We start from the raw sequence: 27438 nt of genomic DNA, 5'->3' as shown, positions 1-27438 counted from the left end.
GAATTATTTTAGTTAAACGACATGCTTAAAAATTACTACTAGTGAATACAGTTGTCATCTTACAGAAAAATTCTTAAGTGCTAAATAAACACAAGCAAGGAATATAGCTTGTGTCTAGTAAATTGCTTAAATTGCTTACTGATCCTGAGAAACTGTTACAGAGTACAAGACAATGTTGTAGGGTGAACAGACCATCACAACTCAGTAATTATAATAATTCACACATCATTACAAAGGTATACTGGTACTGGCTTAGTTCAAACTGCAGAGTTTGGCATCCTATGTTTCCATTGATCACAAACAAGATTTATGCTGTTGGTTTAAAGGATATTTGTTTTAATGATTAAAGATAAAACAAAATCAATATGACATAAAACTAAACTAGCATTAAAGACTTATACTTAATTTCCATGAAAAATCCAGTAGAACTTACTGACAATAAATGAAATATTCTGGCAACAAAAACAGAAATTACTGGAGAAATGCAGAAGGTCTTGTAGCAGTAATAATTTGAACTGCAGATGCTGGAGAATCCAAGATAACAAAGTGTGAAGCTGGATGGTTTTGTAGCATCTGTGGACAGAAAGCAGAGTTAATGGTTAGTTTCTCCAGCGATTTCCGTTTTTGTTTCAGATTTCCAGTATCTGCATTTCTTTGTTACAATTTGAGTATTCTGTTAATCTATGTTTGCTATTGGCAAATGAATACTCCCTCTGTTACTATTAAGATTACGAAGACAGTTTTGGGTAGTTTCTAAAAACACCCTGGAACAACTGTAGAGGATATACAGCTCAGAAACAGACCATTTGGCCCAGCCAGTCGATGCTAAATGTTTATATTCCGTTCTAGTCTCCTGCCATCTTTTCAAATCTAAATCTACCTTCATAATGAGGTATTTACTTCTCCATCATTTGCTTGCGTATTTTCACCTCACAACAATCCATACTATTTGCTTCAACTGCTGCCTCTAGCGATGAATCCAACTTTCCTATTTTTTGGATGAAGATAATCTTTCTGAATTTCCCACTGGAGTTTTTGATGGCTATCTTATTTGATGGTGTCTAGTTACACTGTTTCCTACTAAAATAAACATTCTTACTGTATACAGGATGTTACAACATTTTAGACTTATAAATACCTCTATCAGACCACCCTTCTGCCTTTTTGTTTCCATGTAGAAGAGCCCTGTAATAACTCTACAACACCCCAAAGGCTGGAGCAGATCATCTCACATACCAAATTTCTTTGGCCGCTCACAGCAAGCGAGGTACTGACTGGACCCAGCCAGGCCATGCTGGCAAAATTCAATACAGTATCCAACATTTGACAACAGGGCAATAATCCTGAATGTGCCAAGAAATATGCTAACAACCAATTTAGGATTGTCAGTCAGACGGACTCACAGCATAGCGCACTGTCACGTACCAGAAGTTAGACAGATTAATACACAGAGATAGTAAGAACTGCTGATGCTGGAGCCAGAGGTAACACAGTGTGGAGCTAGAGGAACACAGCAAGCCAGGCAACATCAGAGGAGCAGGAAAGCTGACATTTCAGGTCAGGACCCTTCTTCAGAAAAAGCCCTGTTCTTCACAGAGAGAAAGAATGTGACCAAGTATTATGCCCATTTTAACTTAAAGAGGCAATATACTTTCTCTGGCTCATTCCTCAGGACAATGCCTTTGTTAATCAGAGCCACCCTTTGTGATTTAAACTTAATCAAGGCAGGCCAGTTGACTGGTTGTTGTTATCTAACTGGTGAATTTTACTGGAGTCCCAGTCAGAGATAACCAATCAGCAGTCCTGAATAGGGTAATACATGAAACATTGACTGCTCCTTTCCTCCAGATGCTGCCTTGCTTGCTGTGTTTTTCCAGCCTCCGGTTTGTCTACCTAAGACTCTCTTCTCACAGTGTGAAATAATCCTCCCCTTTATATTGGTATTCTAGTGACTGTCCTGATGAGTTCAAAATTGAAAGCCTCAATAAAATTAGTCATTTGTCAACTGTACAGTTTTCCATTTATTTACACACCTAACATAACCACTGTTAGAATAGAATAGAAAAGTACAGCACAGTACAGGTCTTCTGTCCATGATGTTGTGCCGTGGAATATTCCTAATCCAAAAATAAAATAACCTAACCTGCAATCCCCTCAATTCACTGCTGTCCATGTGCATGACCAGCAGTCACTTAAAATGTCACTAATGACTCTGCTTCCACGACCACCACTGGTAAACTATTCCATGCACTCACAACTCTCTGGGTGAAGAACCTCTATCTGACGTCTCCTCTATACCTTCCTCCCAACACCTTAAAACTATGACCCCTCGTGGCAGTCAATCCTGCCCTGGGGAAAAGTCTCTGGCTATCGACTCTATCCATGCCTCTCATTACCTTGTACACCTCGACCAGGTCACCTCTTTTCCTCCTGCTCTCCAGTGAGAAAAGTCCGATCTCAGTCAACCTCTCCTCGTAAGACAAGCCCTCCAGTCCAGGCAGCATCCTGGTAAACCTCCTTTGCACCCTCTCCAAAGCCTCCACATCTTTCCTATAATAGGGTGACCAGAACTGGACACAATATTCCAAGTGTGCTCTCACCAGGGTTTTGTAGAGCTGCAGCATAACCTCGCGGCTCTTAAACTCAATCCCCCTGTTAATGAAAGCCAAAACACCGTATGCTTTCTTAACACCCTTATCCAGCTGGGTGGCAACTTTGAGGGAGCTATGCACTTGAACACCAAGATCCCACTGTTCCTCCACACTGCCGAGAATCCTGCCTTTAATCCTATATTCAGCATTTAAGTTCAACCTTCCAAAATGCATCACTTCGCATTTATCCAGGTTGAACTCCATCTGCCATTTCTCAGCCCAGCTCTGCATTCTGTCAATGTCAATATTCTTAAAGAATACCTCCTTTCTTGACTCGTAAATTCAGAACCTGGGGAAGGACCTTGCCTTGTCTTTGTCTGCGACTAAGACGTTTTCTCCCAAAAGGACTGATTTTATACTTGACCTTCAATTGAATTTTCCCCTTTCAACAGTCATGCCTGTCTCAGTCTGATTCAGATCTGACCAGCTATCAGTCATAACATGTATCAGAGATAATGGGAACTGCAGATGCTGGAGAATCCGAGATAACAAAGTGTAAAACTGGATGAATACAGCAGGCCAAGCAGCCTCTTAGGAGCACAAAAGCTGACGTTTTGGGCTGAGACCCTTTATTAGAAAAGGACCCTTTCCTGATGAAGAGTCTAGGCCCAAAATGTCAGCTTTTGTGCTCCTAAGATGCTGCTTGGCCTGCTGTGTTCATCCAGCTCTACACTTTGTTAACATGTATCAGAGTCATTTTTTTAATCTACTCATGGGATGTGGGAATCAGTGACTGGCCAGCTGATTAGACAATGGCCTAGTGGTGTTATTGCTTGGCTGTTAATCCAGAGACCTAGGTAATGTTTTGGAGACCTGGCTTCGAATCCTACCACAGCAGATAGTGGAATTTGAATTCAATAAATATCTGGAATTAAGAGTCTAATGATGACCATGAATCCATTGCTAATTGTCAGGAAAAACCCATCTGGTTCACTAATGTCATTTAGGGAACGAAACTGACGTCCTTGCCTGGTCTGGCCTACATGTGACTCAAGATCCACAGCGATGTGGTTGACTCTTAACTGCCCTCTGGGCAATTAGGGATGGGCAATAAATGCTGGCCTGGCCAGTGGCACCACATCCCCCAAATGAATAAAGAAAAAAATTATTGCCTGTCCCTAGCTGCCCTTGAGAACGTGACGGTGAGCTAGGTATGTACCAGAACCGCACAATTTCACAACTGTCTCTGGCAGCCACTTCAACTACTTATGATGATCCTATTTTACCTTAGCCTCCTGATTCAGCTTTAGACCTCATTCTAACTCTCAGTCTGTTGATGTTTTCTTTCCACTGAATGTACTATCGCTGGTGAAAACTACATTCTGGGTCGTCTAAGAAATAGTTCAGCTGGAATAATGCTGGCTGCGGTATGGGTGTGTTACAATAAATAAATTAAGAAATTGCTAATTCACAATACAACGACATCTGACATTTCTTCCCATTTGTGTCTATTTTTATTTAACAAGAGCACAGTTAATATTTTATATGCTGCACTCTGCTGTTCTGTGTGAAACAGAAGGATATGGTGGAACTGGAGTATGCTTTAATCCACTCATTCCATTAACATTTAAAATGCTTCTGGACAAAATGGAGGTCAGTTATCAGGCACAAAATTCTCTGGAAACCCATAAGCAGCAATCGAACTATGAAATGTCTCTAACGTTTGCCATTTCTTTTATAATTCATTGGAAACATCTCAAGCAACTTTGATTAACTTCTTTGTACATTCATAAATGGGGCCTGGGTGCTGCTGGATGAGTCAGCATTTATTGCCCATCCTTAGTTGCCCCCTTTAGAAGGTGGTGGTGAGGTACCTTCTTGAATCACTCCTGTCCATGTGCTATGGGTTGACCCACAATGCCCTTAGGGAAGGAACTCCTACTCTGTATGGAACGGCAATGCATAATGTCTCAATTTTCTTAGACACCTTATAATATGGAAGCCTTGTAACACCCTCCAATTCACTTTAACACAACCTGAATGCTTTATCACACTACGTTGTCAAAAATCACTTCTTCAAATTCCTTCTTCAAACATGTGGTCAATGGATACGATAAGATTGACGAATCTGGCATTAACTTATTTCAGTAGTTAGTTAGACAAAAAAAAATCTGAGGTTCAGAAATATTCCAAGGGTGTGGTGCATTTTTAATGACTTAAGTGTTATTCGCGGTAAGATGTAATCCATCTTTATCTATTGAATGACCCAAATCCTTGACAAAATTTTGGAACATTTTACGTTTGGCTGTTTTCACCTGAATTCTATGCTTTTCCAAACATTGGAGCACTTTTTTTCAGTCTGCATTTGCCTTTTCCGTGCTGATGTAAATGTGTCATGAAGATAACGCCATACTCCTTCAATTGCTGCAAAATTTGGTTTGATACCCCTCAAAAGATTTGGTAGGGCTGAAGAAATGCCAAAATTCTTGAGTGTTTCATCCACATCTTGGCCTCCTTCAGCCATAAATATTACCCTTTATCATGCCCAAACTGCCAGGTTAACAGGCACAATATCAGGAACATCCAAGGTATAATTAACAGTGATAAACATTGAGCTACTCCACAGACACACCAAAACTATTTCAATCACACTCTCCTTTCCATGTGATAACTGTTGATGCAGACCAGCTTCACAGGCCAGCCCACCCAAGTTGACAAACAATCTTTCGACAAAGAGTAGATTTTAAAACTTATTTCATAGCAAAACAAAGACACAATTCCTCACCTAGCTCACTGAAGAATTTTCCAATACAAACTTGTTTGGCCAAGGACATCCTCAATCCCCTTCCCGATCACCATCTGGTCATGGCTGTGGCTGTGGTCGTGTCAAGTGCAATGCTGGGGTAAGGGCTGGGTCAGATCCCAACGGGTGGGTGTTGTGTGGAAGGGAATAGGAGGGCATTGAACTAGATGCTGGGGTCAGGGGGTGCTGTACTTGGCATGGCTATGCGGCTGCCAACGTTCGGTACACAGCTATTGGCATGCCAATGCATTGATTGACTATTTCAGAAGTTACCGATGAAATATAAGAGGGCGTACTTTTTTTTTGAGGATGAGGTGAAGTAAGTTGGAGTCAAGTGAATGTTTACTCAGGAGCCAGATAGATTATTTAATTCTCTAACTTTTCCTGAAATACTATTCAGTAAAACACAGTGGAACCCTCTGAATTCTCTGATTTAATAGATCCTTTGTGCCTGATAACTGATCCCAGTTATCAGGCACAAGCTATCAGCCTTGTGCCTGATAACTGATCCAGACATAGGGGAATTATCAGAATCTTCAAATTCTCAAGCAAATCCCTCAAAGTTTGCTGGGTTGGGGTTCCAATGGGATTCACATGTTATTATCGTTTCTACACTTTATTGGCCCTTGGAAATTTCAGACCTATATCTTTGCAGGACATGTAGAGTCAACAACAAATAAAAAGCAATTTATTCTGTTTTAAGAAATGTACAAATGGCCTCAGAGGGTATGGTTACACTGCTGATCATATGCACTGCTGATCACTTCAGGATTTTCTAAGCAACATTTTGAAGGCAAGGGGAATGGATCAATGCAGTATTTATGGAAATATATCAATGATATGACTCTGCAATCCCCTGAACCACCCTCCCTATCATCCCCATCTCCTTGACCTCAGCCAACCTATCCATCTTCTCTCCCAGCTATCCACTCCTCCCACCTCATTGACCAATCCCCACTACTGCCTACCAGCACTCACCTATCACCATCCCATCCACGTTCCCCAGCCCCACCCCTCCTCGCTATTTATTTCTAAAGTCTCTTGCCCCTCCTCCATTTCTGAAGAAGGGTCCTGGCCTGAAACGTCATCTTTCCTTCTGCTTTGATGCTGCCTGGCCCGCTGTGCTCCAGCAGCTCCAAACTGTGTTATCTCTGACTCCAGCATTGGCAGTTCTTACTGTCTCTGTAATGGAGAAGGCTGGCAGTTAAACTTCCAAATGTATTCACCTGTGCATGGTGACAGATTTGGACAAACAGCTCAAGAATAAATCACAAGATAGTAGCTCCTTTCGCCCTTCTAAGACTAAAAATACTATAAAAGAAGGTAACAGAATCCCAGCAGATTGGGAGTTAGCATATGCCACTCCATTATTCAAGAAAGGAGGAAGACAGAAAACTTTTTATCGTGTGCTTTAAGCCTTTAATCAACAATAGACAATAGACAATAGGTGCTGGAGTAGGCCATTCGGCCCTTCAAGCCAGCACCACCATTCATTATGATCATGGCTGATCATCCACAATCAGTATCCTGTTCCTGCCTTATCCCCATAACCCTTGATTCCTCTATCTTTAAGAGCCCTATTTATCTCTTTCTTAAAGGTATCCAGAGAGTTGTCCTCCACTGCCTTCTGGGGCAGAGCATTCCATATATCCACAACTCTCTGGGTGAAGAAGTTTCTCCTCAACTCTGTTCTAAATGGCCCACCCCTTATTTATATTAATGCTATGTACAGGTAGAGGTAATGCTCTGGAGTATCCCAGGCTATGAGTGTTTACCTACATTGTACCCCTGAGGCTGTTTGGTCCTTCTCTCTAAGTAAGATGCTTTAGCAACAAAAACAGAAATTGGTGGAAAATCTCAGCAGGTCTGGCAGCATCTGTGGAGAGAAATCAGACTGAATGTTTCAGGTCAAGTGACCCTTCCTCAGATTCTTTAGCCACGTTATATTCTGTAACACATCTATATTTGCATCTGTACATATCAGGTGATCATTTACAGCTGTCTAGCATAGTGCCCAAGACCTTCCTCTCTTCATCTGCTCATTCTAAAGTATTGTCATCTCTCTTACTGATTTTACAGTCATGTGACCAATTATGCCGTGATTATTTAAATAATATAAATAAAATACAGCGGATGTTGATCATCTGAAATAAGAAACAAAGTGGTAGACAAAGTCTGCAAGTCTGACAGCATCTGTGAAGATAGAAACAGAGTTCAAATTTCAAGTCCAGTGTAACTTTCCTTCAATTTCAATACACAATCAAAACAATGAGCTGCATGCCAGTTGGTCTGACAACAGTTGTTAGAAAGTATTAGAATTTCGTATGAAGTTGTAATGCACTCAGAAAACCATTGTTCAATCAAAGTCAACACTGTTCTATAAATGTAAAATTTGATGTTTGATAAATGTATTTATTAGTGTTTTTTGAGGATGTAATGATAGGATAGACAATGGGAAAGCAGTAGATCTTGTATACTTGGATTCTGAAAAGGCAGTTAAGAAAGTGCCACACAAAAGGGTAATGCATGAGATAGTGGGTCATGGGGTTGGCACCCTGCTCTACGTTCCTGTGTCCTGGTTTCCCCGTGCAGTTCCCTCCCTAACAGTAATGTGCGTCAACTTTTGTACATCATGGATGGGGAATAAATGCTGGCCCAGCCAGCACACCCACATCCCACAAATTAATATTAAAAAATAGTTCTACTCTATAGGTACAACATGAGTTGGGGAAGGGTATCAGTTTTCACTAGGGTGACTGCACACGGCCTTGCACAATGATCTTGAGAATCTCTAAGCTCAGAAAGTCAAGTGTGAACTATGCCCAAGTGTTGTGTGTGTGAGGCAGCCTGGATTGGCTCTGATTGGCATATATCAATAATGGCACTGCTAGAATAGATGTGTGGTTCATGTACTGTCGAGACACTGCTCTGTCAGAACTATCTGACCAGCGTTAAATTACAGAATCCCTACAAGTGTGGAAGCAGGACATTCAACCCATCGAGCCCATGCCAACCCTCCAAACAGCATCCCACCCAAGCCTAGCTTCCCCCATCCTATGCCTGTATCCTTGAATTTCCCATGGTTTGTCCACCTAATCTGCACAGTCCCTGGACTCGTACCAGAGCTTCCTTGAATTACTGAGCTGAATGCCAGCTGATGAACTTGCTGACTTTGTGCCTGCACTAAATGGGAAGAAAATGTCATCTGCATCTGGTATCTCTGGTTGACAAGGAAATGAGCAAAAAGGCAGGGCAGTGCAAACAGGAATGCTGTTGGCATCTGTGTAAATTCAGAGTGAGTGGACCATAGGTCAAGTGAAGAGCCTGAAGATGCAGCCTTGTCCAGTCTACAAACTGGATGGATGTCCTTGGGTGCACAGTGTCCTTACTGTGACATTACAGTATTGGCTGCTGGAACAGCCTGAAGTGGTATTGAAGTAGAAACATCCTGCAAGTAGATCTGAGATGTGCCGTGCGGGTTCTTAGAGACCGGCACATTTGGTATCCTGCTATCCATGGACATGGGGGCGTATGTGGTCAGTGCGCATGCAGTGTGCTCTGAGATATTGGTGTCCAGATGTCAATTCTTCAGGGTTCTTCAGGGCAAGCAGCAAGCTGAATTTGCTTGGTACCTGCTCTGATTTCCATGTTGAGTTTTCTCTAGCTTGAGTTTGCTTGGTGAGCTCCATAAGATAGGAAGCTGAATATTAATGAGGCGAAGGGGAGGTCAAGCCTGACAAATCTGTTAGAATTCTTTGAGAGATAATGAGCAAGTTAGACAAAGGAGAGCCAGCAAACATGAGCTATTTTGATTTCCAGAGGGTCATTGATACGGTGCCACACAGGAGGCTGCTTAATGAGATAAGAACAAGGTTCTGATGTGGATATAAGGCTGGTTGACTGGCAGAAGGCAGAGAGTGGGGATAAAGGGGTCTTTTTCAGGATGGCAGTCAGTGAGTGGTGGAGTTTCCAGGGGACAGTACTGCGACCAACGCTATTCACCTTATACGTTAATGATCAGGACAAAGGAATTGAATGCATTATTGCTAAGTTTGTCATTGTCCAGGATAGGTAGTTGGGCAGGTATTATTGAGGAAGCAGAAGGCTGCAAAAGGACTTGAACAGGCTAGGAGAGTGGACAAAGAAGTGACAGATGTAACACAATATGGTAAAGTATAAAGTTATGTACCTTGATAGGATGAATAGAAGCCTACACTATTTTCTAAACAGGGAAAGGCTTCAGAAATCTGAAGGACAATGGGACTCAGCAGTCCATGTACAGGATTTTCTCAGGGTTGACATGCAGTTTCAGTTGCCAGTTAGGAAGGCAAACGCAATATTAGCATTAATTTCATGAGGACTAGACTACGAGAGCAGAGATATACTGCAAAGGCTGTATAAGGCTCTAGTCACGCCACATTTGGAATATGTTGGCATTTTTGGGCTCTGTATCTCGGGAAAGACGTGTTGGCATTGGAGAGGATGAATGGCCTGTCATTTTAGGAGTAGTTGATGATTCTGGGTCTGTACATGATGGAGCTTAGAAGGAAGTGGGGTGTGTGGTATCTGACTAAAACTAACAGAATACTGAGGCCTGTGGAGAAGACATCTCCACTAGCAGGAGAGATTAGGGCTCTCGGGCACAGACTTAGAGTGAAGGGACAACTCTGTAGAAAGGAGATGAGGAGGAATTTCTTCAGCCAGAGAATGGTGAATCTATAGAGTTCATTGCTGCAGAAGGCTGTGGAGGCCAAATCGTTGAGTGTGTTTAAGACAGAGAGAGATAAGTTCCTGATTAGTTAGGGGCTCAAGGATGAAGGGGAGAAGACAAGAGAATACGATTGACAAAAATCTCAACCATGATCAAATGGTGGAGCAGACTTGATGGACCGAATGGCCCCGTTCTGCTTCTACATCCTATGGTCTTATTGTCTTACTTTTCATTTTAATTTTCCATTTTGCATTCTGCTATTATGTTTTCACCAAAGTATGTAATGAACAATAATTAAAAAGGAATAATAGCTAAAGTGTATTATATTTGAAAACAACTTTTACATTCAAAAACTCAATGTAAATGCTTGCACTTTGACCAAAGCACTTAAGTCCTCGATTTAGTTTTGACCAAATGTGCTTAATTTAGCATTGAGAGACCGTTTATAAATTCTCGTACCCAAACTGATACGTGGGACATGTGCAGCCCTTAGTTTCTCTTTTTGTGTGTTACTTGTATCCAACTTGTATTTTCATTAATTGAATATAATTAATGGACCTCTTCTGTTCCAAGGAGACTCCTCACCCCATTGTCATTCATCTAAAAAGGGATAAAAATAAAATTAGTGTAGAAAGTTGTGACTTTCCATTTCATAATGTGACAGCTCTGTCAGCAAGGTCAGCTATTGTTAGGATGAACTATCCTTCAGCTTATCTGTTTGTCAGTTTTTGAGTTTGCTACATAACAGTAGGGTGAAAGAACATATGAGCAGGCAGAGGCCACACAAATCCTGAAAATTACTCTGTCATGTCAGTGGTTTATAGCTGATTTTCAATCTTACCTCCATTTTCCTACCCAATCTCCAAATGCAATGTCTACAAATCAATCTCAACTTAAGTATACTTGAGAACTCAGTCTCCACAGTCCTCTGGGTGGACAATTCCAAGGAAGTGAGGAAAGATTCCCTCATCTCAGTCTGAAATGAATGGACCATCTGAAAATTCCTGCTGCTTCTAAATATTCCAGATAAGGGTGTGTATCTCATCAAATCCTCTTGGAAACGTTCAAAAACATAGCACCATTAAATCCTCTTGGAAACGTTCAAAAACATAGCACCATTATTCCATACTCATTCATCAAAATCATCCCATTCAATCCCCACAGAGGACAGACTTCACATTCCAGGTATCAATCTAATGTTGATACTTGTTGATCCCATAAAAACAAATCTATCCTTCCTTAGCTTTGGAGATCAAAACTGAATGCAGTAATCCAGATGTGTTCTCAATAATACCTTTAAAAATTGCGACAGGATTCTTGTACTAAATCTTTTGTAATGAAGGCCAACCTACCATGTGCTTTCGTAATTGCATTTTGTACATGAATGTTACATTTCCATGTGTTTTTGACAGGACACCAATGTCTCTGGTCAACAACACTTAATACTTGATCACTTAAAAATATTTTGTTTTCTACACATTCTACTTTCAATCCATTGGAAATGTTCCAGCATCAAGGACATTTGAAAGATTATATTCAGTACATGCAGCATGTTCATGGCAGCTTCTTTCTGAACCTTTGAGAATTTGTCTCATTTAATTTCTCCAGTATTTTCTCATTGATGTTTGTGGGAGCTTTCTGAGCACAAATTATCTTAGTATTTCCCATCATACAACAGTGAGCACATTACAGCAGCGATGACGCTTCTAAAGTGATTCATCGGTTATGAAGGTGTGATATAAATCTATGATATTTATTTCTTTCCTTTGTCAATATTAATTGTTTAAAGTTGCTTACTCTCATTGTTTTCCCATTATTGCCACCATTTTTCCTGTGTATTTGACATTGAAGATGAAATAGTTACTTAATATCATTTTCTGTACTCCTCATGTGAATTTTTCCTGTCTCAGTCTCAGTCTCTAAGGGACTCATATTTCGTAAAATTGCTCTTTTCCTTTTACATCCTTATAGAAATGCATATAGGCAGTTTTTATGTTTCTGGCTAGTTACTCATTTTATTTTCATTCTCTGCATTATTCTTTGGTTCCCCCGGTTCATAATGAAAACTTGTCTAATCCTTGCGATTATTACTCTACTTCACAATATCATAAATCTCTTTAACCTAATGCTTAATCTGTTTAGCTGGCCATGGATCGATCTCTTTTTCCTATGGAGTTTTATTTCTTAATCCTCATGAAATCTACATTCCACTAAGAAATATTTATTTAAATGTTTGCTTTGCACATTGCATCATTATCAGCAATCACTTGCTAACAAGTATGATTGTCCACCTCAGAAAGCCCATGACGTTGGCCATAGGTTCTTTTGGTCTTCATAGAATGATAGAATCCCTACAGTACGGAAACAGGCCAGTCGGCCCACTTGCCCTCCAAAGGGCATCCCACCCAGTCCCACCCCAACCCTGTAACCCTGCATTTCTCATAGCTAATCCACCCTAACCTGCACATCTTTGGACTATGGGAGGAAAGCAGAGCACCTGAAGGAAACCTGCAGATACAGGGGGAAAGTGCAAACTCCACACAAACAATTGCTGGGGGTGGAATTGAACCTGGGTCCTTGGAACTGTGAGGCTGCCCTTGTGTGGTTGATGATCCCAATCCTAGAGCCCCATTTCTGACCATACATTTGATATTGCACATCTATCGTAACTTTGAATCTAATTTCTCAGTCCACCACAAACTATATTCTGTAGCAATTGTACTCATGTAATTGGCTATAAATAAATTAGGTATTTAAGTAACTTTGGACATGTGTACATTACTCAAATTCAATTCTATCTTGTTCTCACATCTTTTTCACATGGATTTCTTACTATGAGATTACTAATTAACCCTAGCTTATTACACAATGCGAGATCCACAATGGGCAATACATAGTGGGCCTAAACAAGGATCATAAATCAGTGCAAGCTTGGTGGGCTGAAGTGCCTGCTCCTATTTTATATTGAAATGTATTGTACATATCCTTTACTCTGTTTGGTTCTTTGAACCTGCTTCAAATGCTTTCCATGAGCTTGTCCTTCAATCTGTTTTGCCAATTTGAATTGCCCAGTTTATAAGAAGATTAAAGTGTTTCACCATAATTGTATTTCCTTTGTTGTAAGTGTCTTTTACTTGTTGTTTAGAGCTCTGTCCAAAAGTTCAGCAATTGCTAAGGAACCTACAGACTATTCCCAACAACATTTTCTTCTTAGTTCTTATCTTCATTTATACTGATGCAATCTTCTACTCTTCCAAACCCAAAGCTTTCTTACATAGCTGTCCTTCTATTATGCCTTGGTATCAGGCTCATTCCCCTATTTTTACATTTTGACTATCTTTCCAAAATGTCAAGTGGCTGATACACTTAGTTACCAATCTTGATCAGCTTATAAACCATGTTTCTGTAATGATTATTTATTCTCTTTGTGTTCTTCATTCATTTATTTTGTTACTGTCCAATTTTGGTTCAACGAAACAGCAGATTATAATTAAATGGGATGGGTTTTGACTGATAATGGGTTAAAGATATCTTGGGTATCCTTTAATTGTTGTTCTATGAGTGCATGATAACTTCAGTAGTCAACTAACCAATGGATAGATGTTCATCTTCACAGGCCCAGTAAACACAAAATACAAAAAAGCCACAATTACAAAAAAAATGTTAATCTCCACGTTGGCTCTGATTTTGATTATAAACAGGGCAGTAGAGGCTAAAAATGAAAGAAAAAACACAAGTTTCTGATCTCAACTTTCCTTCTGAGGCCCTGATGACAATTTTCATGAAGGCTTTAAATTAGGTGATTAGGCTCACACCAGAAATAGATTGAACCGCCTTAAATAGTTAATCAAGGAGGGAATAGACAGCTTATAATTGTGACATTCAGTGCTCAGACAACAGTCTGAATGTCCAAACTAGACATAAGAAATGACATTATTTAGATAAAAGATTAAACATTACTGTCAGCATTCATCCTTATCCTGGAGATATCAACACTTTAAGAGATAGTAGGAACTGTAGATGCTGGAGAATCTGAGATAACAAGGTGTAGAGCTAGATGAACACAGCAGGCCAAGCAGCATCAGAGGAGCAGGAGAGCTGACATTTCCGGCCTAGACCCTTCTTCAGAAAATCTTTCTGAATTTTCTAAAGAAGGGTCTAGGCCTGAAATGTCAACTTTCTTGCTCCTTTGATGCTGCTTGGCCTGCTTTGCTAATCCAGTTATACACCTTGTTGACATTTTAAGGGTCTCTTTTTCTATAGAGATTCCAGGTCTTTTATACATCCTGAAAGCTGCTGTTTGGGGAACATGATTTTGTGTAATAGAGCACTGATAGTTTAACGCTGGCATAATAGTTTAAGTCACAGCACACTTTTTAGTGCTAGTATATTACAATCAACTGGTGGCTCACTGCTGCTCACTGCACCTGGGTTTGATTCCACCTTTGGGCAAACGTCTGTGGGCAGTCTGTACATTGTGTCGGTGTGGGTTTCCTCTGGGTGCTCTGGTTTCCTCCCACAGTCCAAAGATGTGCAGATTAGGTGGATTGGCCACAGGAAATGTGAGGTTTAGGTAGTTGGGGGGGTGGAGTCGTGATACTCTTTGGAGGGTTGGTGCAGACTCAGGAGGCCACATGGCTGCTTTCTGCATAACTATTAAGCTGCTTAAGAGCCAAGTTTGGGCAACTAAAATACATTGTGAATCACTGCCTTGAGGTGGGCTTCCATCATGTTCAAACTCATGCAACGTAGCATTTTTAAGAGTTGAGCCCCAAGTGCCCATACAAGTAGTGTGAGTATTCAGAAAGAGATGCTCTCTCATTGGATCTTTGGCAAGTCTTGAGAAAAGATTTTCTGTAGAGGTCACAGGGTTCATTTTGTGGTCCTTTGCTAATTGCTGGACAGACAACTGTAAATCTGTTACAGATTCAAGTAATAAACTTCTCCATATACATGCAGACTTTGGAAAACATTGTGCACAATCTCACAATTCAGTTCAGACAGAAATTAATGTCTGTAACCAGTCTTGGAGGTCTGAAACCCTGTATGCTATATCAGAAGTATGGAGGCCCTCCTGCTAGAAGCTGTTATGAACACTTGTTACTCTTCATCTGTGCAGTTCGGTCCTATTTCCTCGTTAGGTCTAGACAATCCATTCTATTACACTGCATCTTTCAGCATTGAACAACAATACTGTTAGCAGAGAGGATGGTTTTATGTATGTTCTTCAAGCCAGAGCTTATCCTGTCGAATAGTAAGGAGGCTTGTAGTAATTACAATAAGGTCAGCCAGCTGGACCTCATAGAATGTGTGTTCCCTGGTAGAGACCTGGTCAATGGGTGAGTGTCAGGGAGATTGACACTCTGGTACCTGAATCTAAGTGAGGCAGTGCTAAAGTCAAGGACCGTTCATGTGTATATAAAGGGTGACTTGGTGATGGGATATGGGCCTCTGTAGAAATATTTCAGTAGTGGCAGGAATAAAGCACATCCCTGAAGAAACTTGTTCAGAACAGTTATCTTCAAGTTGGGGGTAAGCATTTCTTACATTATGCCTTTGTTAGGGAAGCTTGACTCATTCAACACTGTCATTGAGGTCTCAGGCCAGTAAGTGAAAAGAATGTGTAACTTTTCCAGGCAATAAATGCAGCAGCTAAAAAACAATGAGTAATTGCAATGAAAGCAATGACAGTCTATGGAACTGCAGCTTTTACTGTTATTAGGAGCTATTTTTCCTTGAGGCACCAGATACTAAAACTTTTCAAGAGTTGATGGATTTAGTTAGGGAATATTACAACCCCAAGCCTCCTGTAATTCTGAGATGCTATCACTTGAACAGGATACTGATTGTGGATGATCAGCCATGATCATAATGAATGGTCGTGCTGGCTTGAAGGGCTGAATGGCCTACTCCAGCACCTATTGTCTATTGTCTATTGTCACTTATGCTGAGCAATTTGAGAAATGGGGAATCCGTATCGGGATTTCTGATTACCTTAAGACAGCTGGCAGAAGCCTGTGGCTTTGGGTTTAACCCTTAATCAGGAGCTGAGAGACAGTCTGGTATGTGGGATTAATGATGTAACTATGCATAAATGCATATTTATTGTTGGAAAATGCAGCGAGTAGAGCGTATGAGTTGCAGGGTATTTCGATGGAAGGGGACACCCTCGCTAGTTTGACTGAGCTTGGGGAACACCACTTGAGTGAAGGCAATTGCATAGCCTCACTCAGGACATATCCTTATCAGATGGACCCTTGGTCAGTCCATAGCAAAACCCCAAAACAATGCAAAGCCTTGACCAAACGGTTAAAATTTTCTTCAGGATCCTGGCCAGCCATTGTAGATGTTGACAGTCTGTGGACTTGAGACAGCAAAAGACCTAAATTGAGTTAGATAACCCATAGGTTGGTATCCAGGGGGGTACCTAGGAGAGTTCATAACCTGGAAAGTCCACCTCCATCTGGTTTAGAACAGATAGGTTGTGTAGCAATATCGAAATCAGAACCAATCAAAATAAGCATCTGGTCAAATAGTCATCCAGTTCTAATGGAGGTCAATACCAGCATAGCCATATCAATGATCACAGAACCAGCTTTCAATAAAATTCTGTCTTGACTCCAGCTCTTAACATTGAACAAGACCTCAGCTAAGCTGAGAATCTGTATTATGGAACCATTGCAGATTAAGGGACAACTTCCATTCCAGTCTCTTATTAATGCTGGCTCAGTTACCAATAATTGTGGTAAAAGGCTCAGGCCCAAGCTTGATGGGGCAAAATTGGTTGTAAGAGATTCACCTTGATTGGCACAACATTTTTCAATTAGAGAATGGCAGCCCGAGTGACATCTTCCAGGAAGGTCTAGGAACTATCAGAAGAGCCAAAACCACCTTGCATATCGACCAGGAGACAATTTTGCAATTCTACAGGCCCATCTAGTGCCTTACAGGCATACGTGGAGGCCGAAATCAGTATTTTGGAAAGTGAAGGAATCATCAAACCAGCCCAGTTTGTGAAATGGTCCAGCACCAACTGACAATCTGGTACCAGACTCTGAATGAGACAGCACTAAAATCAATAACTCTGCATGTGTAAATGAATGGTAACTGGGTAGTGGGATACCGACCCTCCTGGAGTTAGTTCATGACTAATCAAGTAACTTTCTCTGTAGTTCTGATGACTTTAAAAAATGTCATTCATGTTTCTGAATATTACATTCTCCCTTCCTACATCCTCCCCAGGCCAGGATCCTGAAGAAGATTTTAACAGTTTGGTCTCCCTTCCTCCCTGTCATTTCAGCCATAGCAGGTACTCATTGGAGATTGGTAATTATTATCCTCCAATCATTTCAGTCGTAACTTAGTCCAATACACCTGGTCCTCTCTCAACAATGCTTAATTCTTCTAATTTTGCTCAGGAAAGTGCTCTCCTGGCCCTTGCCCTTGCACATATGGGGTTTTGATGGCAGTGTCCAATTTAGAGGATAGCATCTCCACCTCAAAGCTAAGAGTTCAAGTGCCAGATAAGACCTGATGGCCATGGAAGCTGCGCTCATAACTGACCCAAGTTGGGTATCAACTCATAAATCCTTTCAACATTGGTCATCGGCAGGCAGTAGGAGTGGGAGAGTCGTGCTCAATGTGATAGAAAATGACTGAAGCCGGTACCATCACCAGTATGGGCCGCAATGTTTTATTTTATTCATTCACAGTATTTGGGCATCACTGGCTGAGCCATCATTTATTGCCTATCTCTCATTGCCCAGACGGCAGCTAAGAGTAAACCACATTCCTGTGGGCCTGGAGTCACATGTAGGTCTGACCAGGTAAGGATGGCAGTTTCATTCCCTAAAGGACATTAGTAAACCAGATGTTTTTTTTTTCCGAAATCAAAAATGGACTCATAGTCATCTTTAGACTCTTAATTCAAGATATTTTATTAAATTCCAAGTTCCATCATTTGTCTGGCAGGGTTTAAACCCGGGTCCTCAGAACATCAGCTGGATTTCTGGATTTACAGTCCAGTGATAATACCACTAGGCCATTGCATGGAAAGTATTTGTTGCCACAGCAATTTGGGCTCTTTGGGGAGTTGATTAGCTCAGTTGGCTGAACTGCTGGTGGCTGCAACAAGCACAGGATTTGGTCACCGTTCTGTAAGTGGGGTAGTCAGGACCTGCTTCCTTGCCTACACAGGATGAATGTTGTGTCACTGTTGCACCTGCCTTCAGACAGAGATCGCCAGGAGAAGAAAAGTCTCATAATTATATTTCAAAGCTTGTCAATACAATTGATTCTGTTGTTTCATTAGATTGCCTGTTACGCAAGTGTTTAAGATGGATATTTCAGGACAGCTCAAAGAAACAGTAAAATGGGCATTTAACCACCTTTGTAAGTGAATCTATTCAAAAGTAATAGTTAATCTCGGCAACAGTTCATTAATATTAACAGCTAGACAATAATATCTACAATGTATCAGAGATAGTAGGAACCGCAGATGCTGGAGAATCCGAAATAACAAGGTGTAGAGCTGAATGAGCACAGCAAGCCAAGCAGCATCTTAGGAGCAGGAAGACTGACATTTCGGGCCTAGACCCATTTCTGATGAAGGGTCTGGGCCTGAAACGTCAGTCTTCTTGCTCCTATGATGCTGCTTGGCCTGCTGAGTTCATCCAGCTCTGCACCTTGTTATCTCTAATATCTACAATGTGCTTGTAGACTTTTTACTTGACCTCGATCTGCCTCAAGAGTATTCCATTATTTCACAAAAATGATGGATTGTGGTACAATTTTGCATTATATAAGTGAGGCTGCCATTGCTGGAACATGAACAGGGCTTTAACAGTCTATTGTAATTAAAATCAAAACATTGTCCAATGATTGAAACAAATCCCATGATGCTAATTGGGAAATTGCCCAATGAACAGTGACTTATTCTGTAGATACTGTATGTATCACATTATGCATTACTGACAGGGTTGTGTGTCGACAATTTAAAGAAAATCTGTACTGGCATTAATAATTGAAAATGAAAAATAGATGCAAATGTGCTCTGTAATTTCATATTATTTCAAAGAGAAGTTGCACTTAGCTGAATTAAAAAAAAAAGTTTGCTTATGTCTGCCTTTGAAGAAGCGAATTAGGAAGAGCATCATAAATAATTAAGATGTGTTTTAGGCAGAGCCGAGCTGTTTTTGAAAGAAGTGCTAATTATTCAAGGATCATTAAAATACTTTAAAAATGTTAGGTAAGGGTAAGGTTTGCATAATGACCTTACTTTAGTTCTGTATGCTTAATGATAATGTAGGGCGAAATTGGACTTGTGTCTTTACAGAGTGCAATATAGAATTCACATCTTACACAAGATCAAAGTGTTGAGGTGCCAGTTTTGGACTGGAGTGGACAAAGTCAGAAGTCACAAAGACAGGTGACATAGGAACTGTGCTCCGAAAGCTGTTGGACGGTAATCTGGTGTTGTGTGCTTTCAGACAAGATCAAAAGGAATAGGAGCAGGAGGAAGTTATTTGGCCGTAGCTTTGACTGTGGTCTGAACTCTCTTTTCCTACAATGGTGGTGGCCTGCTGGTAATGTAAATGGGCCAAGTTGCCAGATCCCCAGGCTAATGTCCTGTAGACATCCTTTCTTATCCCACATTGCCAGATGGTGTTATTTGAGTACAAATAATCTGGCATTAAAAGCTTGCCAATGATAACTGTGGAACTATTATCAAGTTGATTAATGCTCTTTGAAGGTCAGTTAGCTCAATTGGTTGGATGGCTGGTTTGTGAAGTCAAAAGTATGAATTCAATTTCCTGCACTGGCTAAGGTTATGATGAAGGACTCTCCTTCTCAACTTCTGTCCTTGCCTGAGGCACGGTGATTCTCAGATTAACATCACCAATAGACCTCTCTCTCTAATGAGAGACTTTTCCCTACCTGGTCTGGCCGACATCTGCCTTCATGTGCAAAGCAATGTGGTTGACTTTAAGGTGTCCCCTGAAATAGCCAGCAAGCTGCTCAATAAGGGTAGCTAAAAAGTGGGGATGTTTACCAATGATTGAACAATGTACAGCAACAGCCGTGACTCCTCAGATGCTGAAGCAGTCCATGTTCATGTGCAGCACTCGTGCCACACAAATGCCAGGCAATGACCATCTCAAACAAGAGAGAATTAACCTAATATATGCAATGGTGCTGTCATCACTGAACCTCTCAATATCACATTCCAGGGGTTATCATTGACCAGAAATTCAAGTGGACTCGCTATGCTACATTTTATCCTAGCCTCTACATGTTTTTTAGAATAAATAAAAGATTAATAAATAATAAGAATTGGGTGTGGCAATTCCAAGGATTGTAGGATATATTGAAAAATACTTCAGGATGTAACTTTGGATTCTCTTTGTCTGTTCTTCCTACAGCTGATTGGTTTTGTGTACGCCTGCTATGTGATCAGTATTTTCACTGAGGATGAGGACCGCTGTAAGTACTGAAAACCCACCCATCTCCGGATCACTCTGGGGTGAGCCATGCTATTTGCAATAAAGACTAAATTTTTCATAGATACTTTCTATATCTCAGCAAGAATCCAGCAAAGTAATAAGAATTTTCTGTACATTGAACTTGTAAGGGCAGTGTAAGAAAAGTGTAGGAGCAGTATAAGGGCAGTGTAAGTGCTAGAGTGTGCTCAGAAGTAATACGACATTGGAAACTGTAGATTTGTGTGATCTTCTTGATGCACAACTGAGGGAAAGAATAAAGAAGTTAGTGTTGACTGATCAGAGAAGATCACATGCTACTTTCAGCAAAGTATGAAGAATTTTCTTTAGGCAGAAGTTCTTTTCAACATTGTCAATCTAATATCATGCCTGGAGTATTATATTAGATGTTTCATATTGAAGTGAGAATGAAAACAAGTTACTAGTCATCTGCCTTTTACATAATTCCAAGGATTGTGAGAAATATTTCAAAAGTTAAGGAATACAACTGTTTACTAGTCAAGATCCTGAATTCAATCCTTCAATCCTTGTTTGTGTGTTATCTGATATTAATTGGAGTGCTTGGTTTTTGAAATTAATTACAATTTACCAGAGTTAAGAACCTGGTCAGTCATTCTTTTGTCTTCTTTGATACAACCATTGGAACTGCACTGAAATTCAATGTTTTACTAGAATGTCTTTTTGTTTTAAAATGTTAAGTTGTTGACTTGTTGATCCACTGAGATAAATGGCCAGTCTATCTGATCTGTACAGACTTCCTCATCATTTGCCATTGGCAAGTGTTGTGAATCACCCAGAATACTCTGCTCTGAATCTCTTGAAATAGATGCCTCTTAGTTTATGCCTGAGACAGTCAGTGTGAAAGCATTGTAAGGGCAGTACAAGGGCGATGCAAGGGCAGTGTAAGGGCGGTGTAATGGCAGTGCAAGGGCAGTGTAAGGACTGTGTAATGGCAGTGAAAGGGCATTGTAGGGACAGTGTCATGGCAGTGTAAGGACAGTGTAAGGACAGTGTAGTGGCAATGTTAGGGCGGTGTGAGGGCGGTGTAATGACAATGTGAGGGCAGTTTAAACGTAGGATAAGAGCAGTAAAAGGACAGTGTAAGGGTGGAGTAAGGAAGGTGTAAGGGCAGTGTAAGTGCGGAGTAAGGGCAGTGTAATGGCAGCGTAAAGACAGTGTAAGGATGGTGTAAGGGCTGGTTAAGAGCAGTATAAGGGCTTTGTTAGGGCAGTTTAATGACAATGTAATGGCAGTGTAAGGGTGGTATCAGGGCGATGTAATGACAGTCTGAGGGCAGTTTAAGAACTGTGTAATGGTGGTGTAAGGGTGGTGTAATGACTGTGTAAGGGCAGTGTAAGCATAAGATAAGAGCAGTATAAGGGCAGTGTAAGGGCGGAGTAAGGAAGGTGTCGGGGCAGTGTAAGGACAGTGTAAGGCTGGTGTAATGGTTGTCTAAGGGCGGTGTAAGTACTGTGTAACAGTGGTGTAAGGGTGATGTAAGGGCAGTGTAAGGACAGTGTAAGAGCAATGTAAGAACAGTGTCAGGGCAGTGTAAGGGCAGTGTTAGTGCTAGTGCGTGCTAAGAAGTAATACGACAATGAATAATGCAGATTTGTTTATTGTTCTTGATGCATAACTAGAGGAAATAATAGAGAAGTTAGTGTTACTTGACTAGAGAAAATCACATGCTATTTTCCATAAATGAAACAATGACAGGATTTATGATGTTTTCATACAAAATCTATTGAGATCATACTGGTCTGTGCCAGCAGCATAAAACAGGCTTGAAAATCAACAACTGATTTTGTGCTGAGGCTGTTCATCTTTCTCATGCAGTTTACTCATTTTGGAAATTGGTTTCCAAGTCTCATTGTCGCTATTATTTGGTTGAAATTTAATATTTGGATGGAATTTCTCAGTTAACTGGAAATAGCTGATATTAAAAAAATTAGCTGCAGATTCATTTTGAGTATCTTTGATCCCATCAACTTGATCACTTTCACCTGCAATGTTATTTTATTTCACTTTTTCCATGTCACGGCAATTGCAAAAACATGGTTCATTCCTTCCTTTTCAATCATCTCCTTTATTCCTTTAAACTTCTGGTATCTATAATGATGAGTGATGCAAAGGAAACCTTTTTCCTATTCTGCATCAATAATGAGCCCTCTTTCAAAGATGGAGAATTGTGCCTTTGTGTATCCATGTGATTTTTTTTCCCCATTCCCCTACCAGTGATGAATAAGCATTCCATTTAAATTAAGTGGAGCATGGCCATCATTCATAGATTGGATAAGAGAATGTCATATGAACATCATGTGTTTACACAAATATTGCTGGCAGTGGTTTCCAGCCTACTGAGATTTATTTTAATAGCACCACATCTAATGTGTCCAGGTCAATCAAAAATCAATATAGTTTTATCAACATGGAAATCAAAATCAACAGCTTTGAAAGCTTAAACTGTACAGTAAACAGAATTACTCCAACAATGACAATGACAATCTTAACTCCTATTTATCCCAGGAAGAGGCAATGAGATTCTTTGCAGTGATTTTTTTCCTTTTAGGAACATAGGGGATGACAGCAAGGAACAAGCCATTCAACCCAACCATTCAGTAAAGTAATAGTTAATCTTCCATCACAATATCATTTTCTGGCACTATCCCCATGTTGCTTGTTGTCTTTAATGAATAGAAAATATTAATTGTGAATTTTATTGCTTGTGTTCAACATCTTTCCTGGCAAAAGTCAGACAGCAGAATATTTTTGTATTCAGGGCTATTTTTTGAAGAGACGTCTTATATTAATGTCTGATTGACAACATGATGTTAAATCTGTAATGTGCAGAATAGTCTTGTAAATGATCAGATTCTGGCTCCAACTGATAGTCAAAATAAAGACTTCATTCCATTGAATTCCTTGCTACAGTTTTATATTAAATAGCACATTTGGGAACTCCACTAAGTGTGTACATTGAGATATGTTTGCTGGTTTAGTTCGTAACCCAATATGTGGTTTCTTCAAGGTTTTCTGATGGATCCCTGCATTAAAACAGTGTGCATAACCAGAAGGGATTGACAATTGGTGTAGAAATATCACAAGAGCCCACAAGGGGAATTGACAGACAAATTCTCAAAGATAAATCAGATCCTCCACTGAGACTGCATCTCCTGGCTTAATTTCACTCTTATTGTGCCCTGATGTATACTGCAGTATTCCTGGATATTAGCTGAAGGTTAACTGCACTGCAGAATTTATTAAAGTAGCTCAGATAATTAGAAATTCTGCATTTTAATTTATGACATAAAAATGATTGGAATCAGAAACACTTGAATTCCAAGACACACACTTCTTAACAAAACAAAATCAAGCTGCTTTCTCTTAAAAAGCAGTGTTCATTAAAATAAATGCCTTTTATATTTTATACATTAGTATTATTGCTAGGCTAGAATATCTCCTCACTTCTCCCATAACTGAAATTCTACCCAATTTTATTATTGCTAAGTTAAGCAGTCATTGGGATTTGAGTGGGTATTTCCTTAACCTAATTTTAAGATTATTTTCTTCTCCACACTGCACTCCATTTCCCTGTTGAAGAGGTAAAAATAACATTTCAGAGGTCATCTGACCATTGAAAAATTATCTGAAATTAATTTGTCTTTTATATTTCCCAACTTTCAGATGTTTTTGGTACACATGAGAAGGTGTGATAAATACATCAGCCACTTTCAGGAAACAGAGCTGTGGCTTAGAGGCAAGTGTAGAAACCATGGCAAAATGTACCCATGGGAAGCTGATGAGCAAGCTGTGAATAGTTAAGGGCCCAGTCTACATAGTTCAGTAAGTGCCTGCTGCTTTGTGCTTCTTTGTTTAAAGGAAGCAATTAAAGCTAGTAGCATCAGTCTAAATAGTAATGAGTTTACAAACAACTTCTAAGGAACTCCTGATTCAAAGTCTTCACCTGCACTAATATGAAACAAACTTTACAAGCGATTGAGTTGGAATTGGAAATGGATGCCATTGGTGCTGAACTGAGACTATTATGTTGGGTAAATATAGCGGCCAGCTCTCAGGTGCCAAAGGGCTGGCATCTCAACAGCTTCAGCCTCATCCATCTATCATCCCCGTGCTCACTAACCTGCAGTGGCCCTCGGTCAAGTACTGTTTGGGATTGTTTTCGAATTATTGGTATTCTCCCATTTAGAATAATAACAGCAGTATACGAAACAATGGGGTATGTTCTGACTGTGAGAGGGGGACTTTGTCTCCAGCTGAATAAGGCGTGGAGCTTGCTGCAAGAAAAACATATTTATACAGCACCTTTAATGTTGTGAAATATCACAAGGAGTGTATTGGAGCATTTTAAAACAAAGTGTGTAAACAACCCACAAAAAGAGACATTAGGTCAGACAATCTATGATCACGAGCTTGGTCAAATGGGGAGATTTTAAGTAGGGCCTTGATGGAAGAAAGTGAGGTAGGAAAACAAAGAGGCTGAAGATTGGAATTCCAGATGTTGGGACCTCGGCAGCATAAGGGAGTTATGATCTGAGTTCACCAGGGTCTGTAATTAAAAGGGCACAGGAGTACTCAGGATGGCTGCGAAAACTTTCATGGATAGAAGCATTGAGTAGCTTTTCTCCTCCGTGTTGGTTCTCTGACCACATACTGCATGTCCAGTCCGATAGATACATTCTTCCTGACTCATCAGTAATGCTGCTGCTGACCACTTCTGATGTTGGACATTGAAGTCCCACTCCCTCACAGGACATATTCTGTGTCTTCGCTGAGCTCAGTCCTTCTTCCAGTTGGTGCTTAATGTCAGGGAGTACTGTGTCATCAGCTAAGAGAAGGTAGTAGATGGTAATCAGCAAAGTGCTCCCTTTGCCCATGTTTGACCTGATGCCATCAGGCGTCATAGCATCTGGAGTTAACATTGAGAAGTCCATTCCTCTATGACACTTATCAAAGTGCCTGCCACTTCTGTTTGGAAAATCCTGCTAGTAGGACAAGATGTAACTAGGAATGGAGAAAGAAATGAAGACTAGAGAGCACAGAGAAATAAACTTTGATGTTTTAAAAGCAGTTCACATTACAGAAGGAGGAAGTTTGGGAGGTCTTAGAGAATATAAAGGTGGATAAATCTCCGGGACCTGATCTAATGTATCCCAATGTTATGGGAAGTAAGGGAGGAAATTACAAAACCCTTTGCAGAAATATTTGCATTATCTGTAATTATGGGTGAGGTATGTGATGACTGGAGAGTGGCTAATGTTGTATCATTGTTTAGGAAAGATTATAATGAGAAAACAGGGGACTATAGGCCCGTGAGTCTGACTTCAGTTGTGGGTAAATCATTGGAAGTGATTATAAAACTTAAGATTTATGGACATTTAAAGAGTCAAAAATTGATTAGTGATAGTCAGCATTGGTTTTGTGCAAAGAACAATGCGTCTGACAAACTGGATTGAGTTTTTTGAAGAAGCTACCAAAAAGGTTGATGAGAGCAGAGCAGTAGATGCTGTTTATTTAGATTTTAGTAAAGCCTTTGGCAAGGTTCCACATCGTAGACTAATTAATAAAGTTAGGTCACATGGAATTCAGGGTGAGCTTGTCAATTGGATATATAATTGGCTTAATAGAAGTCAGCAGAGAGTAATGATGGAGGGTAGCTTTTTGGATTGGACTCCTGTGACCAGCAGTGTTCAACAGGAATCAGTTCTGGGTCGTCTTTTATTTGCCATTTATATAAATGAATTCAATTAGAGTACAGAAGGCCTGGTTGGTAATTTTGCAAATGACACCAAAAGTGGTGAGATGGTAGAGAGTGAAGAAGGTTTTTCTAAGATTACAGGGGGAATCCTGATCAAATGGGTCAATGGACTAAAAAATAACAGATGGAGTTCAGTCTGGATAAATGCGAGTTACTGCATTTTGTTACAACAAACAAGGGGAAGGCTTAAATGGTAGGCCCTTGCATAATGTTGTAGAACAGAGGGATTTAGGGGCGCAGGTACATAATGCTTTAAAGTTTGCGTCACATATAGACAGGATGGTTAAAAAGGCATTTGGCACGCTTGCCTTCATTGCTCAGCCCTTTGAGTACAGGAGTTGGAATTTGAGGTTGTACATGACATTGGTGAGGTCTCTTCTGGAGGACTGTGTCCAGTTCTGGTCACCCAGTTATAGGAAGGATACTATCAAGGTTTCAGAAGAGATTTACCAGGATGTTGCTGGGTATGGAAGGTTTGAGTTATAAGGAAAGGCTGGATAGGCTGGGACTTTCTTTATTGGAGTGTGAGAGGTTGAGAGGCAGCCTGATAGAACTTTATAAAATAATGAGAGGTATAGATGAAGTTAATAGTAGTTGGTTTTTTTTCCCTAAGGTGGGGAATTTTAAGACTAGGCGTCCATTTTTAAGGTAAGAGGAGAGAGATTTAAGAAAGACATGAGGGGCAAGTTTTTACACTGAGGGTGATTCATGTGTGGAATGAACTTCCTGATGAAATGATGGATATGGGTACAATGTTTAAAAGACATTGGATAAGTACATGAATAGAAAAGGTTTGGAGGGATATGGTCCAGTAGCAGATCAGTCTAGTTTGGAATTATGTTCGGAATGGACTGGTTGGACCAAAGGGTCTGTTTCTGTGCTGTACGTCTCTATGACTCTATGACTAGAGGAGTTTGGGATGTTGGGTGCATGGTATGATTCCACGAGAATGCAATTAGTGTTGTCATGAGTATTAGCTTGAGTAATAGCTCCCCAATTTTGGGACGAGTCCTGAAATGCTAGAGGGGTTGATAATATTGAATATGTTTTTTGTTCTA

At 40.3% G+C, this 27438-nt stretch overlaps 1 protein-coding gene across 1 annotated transcript in view; it reads left to right on the top strand.

The window, feature by feature from the left end:
- LOC125452111 (sodium/potassium-transporting ATPase subunit beta-1-interacting protein 3-like) overlaps positions 1–27438 on the top strand; it is a 404842-nt gene that overhangs the window by 348719 nt on the left and 28685 nt on the right. Inside the window, exon 6 of the mRNA XM_048530125.2 lies at positions 20527–20587. Within this exon, the coding sequence (XP_048386082.1) occupies positions 20527–20587 (61 nt within the window). The remainder of the gene's footprint in view (positions 1–20526; positions 20588–27438) is intronic.

Source organism: Stegostoma tigrinum, chromosome 5 (assembly GCF_030684315.1).
Source record: "Stegostoma tigrinum isolate sSteTig4 chromosome 5, sSteTig4.hap1, whole genome shotgun sequence".
NCBI lineage: Eukaryota > Metazoa > Chordata > Chondrichthyes > Orectolobiformes > Stegostomatidae > Stegostoma > Stegostoma tigrinum.
Note: the sequence above shows the minus strand (reverse complement) of the source record. Positions and strands in the feature narration are given on the sequence as shown.